Source organism: Galeopterus variegatus, unplaced genomic scaffold, assembly GCF_000696425.1.
Source record: "Galeopterus variegatus unplaced genomic scaffold, G_variegatus-3.0.2 Scaffold4685, whole genome shotgun sequence".
Taxonomy (NCBI): Eukaryota; Metazoa; Chordata; class Mammalia; order Dermoptera; family Cynocephalidae; genus Galeopterus; species Galeopterus variegatus.
In genome coordinates, this window is record NW_007730796.1 from 172,477 (window position 1) to 178,956 (window position 6,480).

The 6,480-nt window shown below is 42.0% G+C and overlaps 1 protein-coding gene across 1 annotated transcript in view; it reads left to right on the forward strand.

Moving 5' to 3' along the window:
* CPA2 (carboxypeptidase A2 (pancreatic)) overlaps positions 1-6,480 on the forward strand; it is a gene marked incomplete at its 3' end in the record, with an annotated part of 18,344 nt that overhangs the window by 10,632 nt on the left and 1,232 nt on the right. The window contains 5 exon segments of the mRNA XM_008588148.1: positions 1,219-1,325; positions 2,447-2,476; positions 2,478-2,541; positions 4,096-4,198; positions 4,617-4,713. Of these exon segments, the coding sequence (XP_008586370.1) occupies positions 1,219-1,325; positions 2,447-2,476; positions 2,478-2,541; positions 4,096-4,198; positions 4,617-4,713 (401 nt within the window).

Below are 6,480 nucleotides of genomic sequence, written 5' to 3' on the forward strand. Positions count from 1 at the left end.
CCCCCCCCAATTTTTTTTTTTTTTTTTTTTTTTTGTATTGCCCCATCCAGTGCCCTGGCACTACCCTCCCGGTCCGGCCCCTGTGTGCTCTGTTAAAAGACACAATGAGCGTTCTAGAAGAGATCGAAAGCGTTGTAAGGAAGCATCTTGGGTGTCAGATTTCAGCATAAGAATAGACTAGAGAAAAATTGCTTTGCTGCCTGGAACTCTGAGGGCTGTGGCGTGATGTGCTAGAAATCTTTAAAATCACAAAAGGGGCTCAAATGGAAAATATAAACAGGTGCAAGAAGTGTTTACTTGGATGTACAGATCCAAAGTGGAATTAGTTTGCGGTGTTTGGGTTGTTCTGAAAATTTCCCAAATCTGATTTTGAAGTCAGGGTGTAGCAGTATCTCCCTTCTATGTATTTGCTGGTGATAGAGTCAGGACATGGGGCTGGGTGTGACCTTATCTGCTATTTCTTAAGTAATTCAGAAGTGACTTGCTCAGAATGTTAATTCATGAGCAAAGGAAATCAATCCACATCAGATCATTCAAGCATGTGCAACCACGTGCATACCTACTGATACATTTTTCCCTTCAATTAAAATGCAGTTACCTTTAGGGTATTATGAAATGGATATTTAACAGTTGAATAATAATGCCTTAGGATGGCTGAGCACAGGAAATGAATAAATTTTAATCCAGCAGAAACTTCAACTCTACTGCAGTTGATGGCAAGTGAAAGTATAATTCTCCCAAGTAGAATTTAACCGGTTCTCTGTATCTTTAGCAAAGTCTCCGTATATTTAAGTAATCTGATGTTGGCTGTGAGTTCTTTTGGAAAGCTACCCCGTGTGGGGATTAAGGAATACTAAAAAAAATGTCTTTGGTTCATAGATCCCCATAAGCCACACATACCACTGCTCACCATTGCAAAAGGCCCCACCAGAATTAATAGGAAGAATGCTACTGCTTTTGTGAGAGAATGCATATGTGATATCTGAGTTTTACTTAATATAAGTAAATCATTCTGACCAGAAACAAAAGTAGACACTGGCATAGTAAACACATTACCACTGCATTGTACCTGGAAGTGTATGTGGAAGATTCTCATGACCAACAGTGATCCTTAGTTCACATTTGGAAAAAACACATTGCTTAACATTCAGTCCCATCTTCCCCCTTTCTGCAAAAGGGGAGTGTGAGGTTGCCATGTATGTCCTTTCTGTTCAGATTGCCTCGATTATGGAAATGATCCATCCCCCACTTCCATCATGGACACCTTCGATATCTTGTTACTGCTAGTTACAAACCCTGATGGATATGTGTTTTCTTACAGAGCAGTAAGCCTGGACTTTTTCTCTTCCTCAACAAGGACCTAAGGAAAGATGTAGGAACTTCAAAAACAAAATCAAAGTAATCTTTCTGATCTTGATTCACTCTAAGTGGGATGCCTGATCTCTCAGAGTGACCCTGAAATGAGGCATAGAGAAGTGTTTATAATTATCTCTTAACCAGCACAGGATATCGGTACATGTTGTCTCAGCCAGAGCCCATTTCCGCTGTTAGGCTGGGTTGTTAGAGCTCAGTGTTCACCATGAGTCACCTAGGAGATTTGTTCCAATTATCTCTGTGTTTTTGCAGTAGGATTGATAGAAAAGAGGGGGTGGATGTTACCTGCTGACAATTAGATTGCAGTAGGATTTAGGGAGGCATTACCATGCATCTAGCATTTTACTTACAATCTATAGAAGAAATCCTCTGTAATGTCACTACAAGGAGTTATGCAGTATTTTTTTTCCCTTTGAAATCTCACCACAAAACACCATTGTGGCAACCATGACCCCCGCGTATATTCAAAATGAATACAATATATTCAAAATGAATACAGCTTCAAGTTCATTTTTGGAGAGAGTTGCCTATGGTAGCGTTTTCAAAGAAACTCATCCCAATTCTAGTGCTTATCCATGAGATACTGTATGAATAAAGGGTTCCTTCCACAGTCAAGTCTAGAAAATACCCCCCACTATATCCCTTTCTTAGAGGTTCACAAAAAATTTAAGTATTAAAAATCATTAGAAGTTCTGAAGTGAATTTGCCAATTTAGCCCCATATATTCTCCAAATATTTGATCACGGATCCCCTCCTGCCCTCCTTTCTGTTGTGTTGTTGTTCTTGGCATTTAACAGAACTGGTGTTCTATGGAACATGGTTTGGCAGCACTTACTTGAGGAGATGGGGGAATATCCACTTCTCGTCTGGATGAGATGTGAGAGACCCCCAAGCAGAACCCTGTGTGAGGACAATCCCCATCTCTGCGGGCAAGGGGGATGCTGCAATTCCAAAGGGGCTTTCCTGGGAGGGAGCAAGGGAAATTAATAGGATTCTAAAAGGAACTTTTTGTTAGACTGAATGACTGTCTTTTTTTTTTTTTTTCTGTTTTCTTTTTGGTTGGATTTTGAAGAATCACATGTGGCAGAAGACCCGGTCTAAGGTATCTATCTAGAAGTCTCTGTGTCAGTGTTGATCCTAACTGGAAATGGGATGCATTTTTTGGAGGTGAGCGCAGGGACTTGCCCCAGGGATGGTCAGACAGCTGTCTGGCCAACTGGCTGGTTTGCAGGGCTCTGCAGTGTGTCAGTCTGCTAAGCCCATTCAGGATTCAAGCCATTTAAAAAGCTATTTGAAAAACACTTAAGAAAATTCTCTTCACAGAAGCGCAGTGCTGTCACAGAGGTCTGAGCAGCATTTAATATATTTGCTCTCACATCTTGGTTTTCCCACGAGCTGTAGCCCGGTTCGGCTTCTGGGCTGCCAGAGCGAGACTTTTTGCAATGGCGGGAGGCCTCAGGAAGCCCAGAACCAACCACTAGAGGGGGTTAGGATCTATTTGGAAGAGAAGCATTACATCATCTATAGATGCTTCGAGAAAGAACATTGAAAAGAAGTAGAAATAGGATTAAGAAATTGATTTTCAAAATAGATTCAAAGATAAAATACTAGTTTGCTGCTCTGGTTTTGTTGACTTGCTGCTCTTATGTTTTGGGGTTCAGTGGCAGACTAGTTGGGGGGCTCCTGCGTGCTTTCAGGCACCAGTTAAAATCTCTTATGTTTCACTGATCATAAAACTGAAATTTGTTTGGTTGTTCCTTACTAGGCTACAATAACAGAGATGCTGGGAGCTGTGTCTTTTTTGCTGTAGTATTCCTTACACCCAGCACAGTGTCTGCAGTATAGAAGCAATTGCTAAATATTTGTAAAACAAATGAATTAATGAGAGTTGTGGAACCGAGACAGGACACACTAGGGAATTGTGACAGGATATGGATGAGTGGCAATTTCATTCATTGCTTTTCCAATTTTTTTTTTTTTTTTTTTTGTATAGAGGGGGAAAAAAAAAAAAGCCCGAAACACCAGACCCAAAATATTGAGCAATGCCCATCAATTTAATGTCAATTTTTTTTCTGAAATGTTATCCTTAAATAATTTAAAAATAAGGTGACAGAGGTTGTATTTACACTTTGCCCATATGACTTAGCCTGGGGAATCCTAGCCCCTACCATCCCCTTGGAGGTTCTCTATCATTCAGAGCTCCAGCGAGGCCTACAGTGGACCCGCTTCGGTGGTCCTGAACAACTTCAGTTACGGAGAGAATCAAGGCCAAAGGTGGCCTTGTGATTTCCTCACCACAGAAAGGGTGTCAGAGGTTCCTCATATTTGTGGCTTTGTGACTTGGAAGAGCAGATGCATAGAATCTTTTACTCTTAGACTCTAAGAATTGGACACAATCCCAGAAAAATGAACTTGTAAACTCCCACCCAATGCAGGAATTCCATCTATAATATTAAATCTAGCTTTTGCCCCCAACAACTCCCACAGAGAGGAGATGATTTAATTTGATAGCCCTTTTTGTCATGTAGAGGAACCATATTTCTAAAGAAGAGATGTATCCAGAATCACATCAGTTAGGTTTCCTGACTATGCCCTTAGGAAGAGAATGAGTATCTTTCTCTGATTTCCAGAGCAGGAACTTAGTGATGCCTGGTAACCTCCTCCCTACAGTATCTTCTTAAAGCTCACTGTCCTTACTGGGATGCTTCTGCATGCCATCAGGACCTGGAGTCAGTAACAACCCTTGCTCTGATTCGTAGCGTGGACCCAGTGCCAACTCTGAAGTTCAAGTGAAATCCCTAGTGGACCTCACCAAGAGTCAAGGCCTTCATTACCCTCCACAGCCACTCCCAGCTGCTGACGTTCCCCCATGGGTATAAATGTGCCAAGTCAGATAACTTTGATGAGCTGGTGAGTTTCTGAAACAATTTCACCTCACAAACGAACATCCACTGTGTGGACAAGTAAGTTTCTGTCACGAAGTTAGGTGCTGAGGTGGAGGTTACACCACCCTTGTAGTCACAGGTTGTAAAATGAATGAGACATTCTCTGATTTCCAGAGCAGGAACTTAGTGATGCCTGGTAACCTCCTCCCTACAGTATCTTCTTAAAGCTCACTGTCCTTACTGGGCTGCTTCTGCATGCCATCAGGACCTGGAGTCAGTAACAACCCTTGCTCTGATTCGTAGCGTGGACCCAGTGCCAACTCTGAAGTTTAAGGGAAATCCCTAGTGGACCTCACCAAGAGTCAAGGCCTTCATTACCCTCCACAGCCACTCCCAGCTGCTGACGTTCCCCCATGGGTATAAATGTGCCAAGTCAGATAACTTTGATGAGCTGGTGAGTTTCTGAAACAATTTCACCTCACAAACGAACATCCACTGTGTGGACAAGTAAGTTTCTGTCACGAAGTTAGGTGCTGAGGTGGAGGTTACACCACCCTTGTAGTCACAGGTTGTAAAATGAATGAGACATAAGTCTAACCACTGAGAAGATGGTGATGCAGCTTAAGGATTGGAAGAATGGTTACAATCTTTCCTAAATTAAATTTCCTTGGGAAATAGAATTCATAAAATTAGTTACCTTAATCTAGATGAACAGGAGCCTGATTGGACCATAAATTCCCAGAATGTGTTTTCTGTTCCTCAGGGAAAAAAACCACTTGGATTTGGATCTGAGGTGCTTAGATCTTAGTTGGATGCTCTATGCTAAGCAGTGGTGCTTCCAGCAACTTGTCTAATACCTTACTGGGGCCTCTGGCTCTATGACCTACCATGACGATGCACTGGTGTAGGACGTTGGGGGTAAAACACTCACTTCCTTAACTTCATACTTTGTGCCTTTTCCTGTTTCAGGAATAGGCGAACTGGCGGCAGCCTTACGTCAGATGATGACATCTCAGGAGGCCGTTCACAATTGAGCAGGAGCTATCACCAGCTGAAGAGAATGTGCAGATATTTCCAATTTGGCTTTTAGGCTTGACTTTTGAAACTCATATGTTAGAAATAAGCCCTGGATTGGACCATTTGGTCAATTTACCTTCAAATAGATTATTGTCAGCAGCCCCAGTCAGAAATGGAATAGATTATTTCCACTTCAGGTTTATCTTTCATCTCATCAGTTGGATTTTAGCCCTGTAGTTAAGTTTTCAGGATTTTGATGGTGAATATTCCATTCAAGGTCAAATCACAGAAAAAGAATGTCAGGTTTGGAAGGAACCTAAAATGTACTTTTAGTAGACCTAGATAACCTTAAATTATCCAAACTTGGTGCTCGGATCCCTGCCAGATAATCATGCAGCTGATGGTTGGATGGCTTCCTGGCTCTAAGGTCGTCCATTTCATGTTGGGGAAGGTTTGATTGTTAGAGCTCATCCTTATAGAGAGCTGAAACCTTCTCCCTGTGGTTTTCACCTACCGGTCTTGGTTATCATCTGGCTCTACTGAGCAAGTTTATTTCCCTTTGAGAAGCAAATCTATTAATTACTTGAAGACCCATAAGCTACTTCTCCTGAGTCTTTACTTATCCCTCCTAAATAACCCCAGTTCCTTCACATACTCACAGTATGGGCCCAAGTTCCCTCACCACTCTGGTTGCGGTTTTCTGAACATGCTTTGATTTGTCTGTGTTGTTCAAGGGGAGCTCCTAGAAGTGAATGTAAAACTTATTTTGTGGGTTAACCAGCACTGAGCAGAGTGTGACCATAACTGCCTGAATCCAGACCGTGCATTTCTGCTGATGCAGTTGAGGGTCACATCAGTTTTTTGGCAGTAGCACCATGCCGTTGACTCATGTTGGGCTCATTGACAACTAAAACCCCTAGGCTCTCTCCGAGGATCCTGCCAAGCCAGGTTTCCCCCATCTGGTAATTGTACAGTTGTTTTCCTGGATCCAAGTTCAAGACCTTACATTTATCCCTAGCAAGGACAGTAAAGCCTCAATCAGTCAAAATTGGAACCCTCAAATAATGGAAAATATTTTGCTGAGCTCTACTTCTTGGAAAAAGAGACAATCACAGGGAAATAAGCCAAAGTAGGGATCTAGTGAAAAAAAAATCAACTTCCTGGATATATCCTCAGGTCAGTACACATTCTCTTTAGCCCTCTT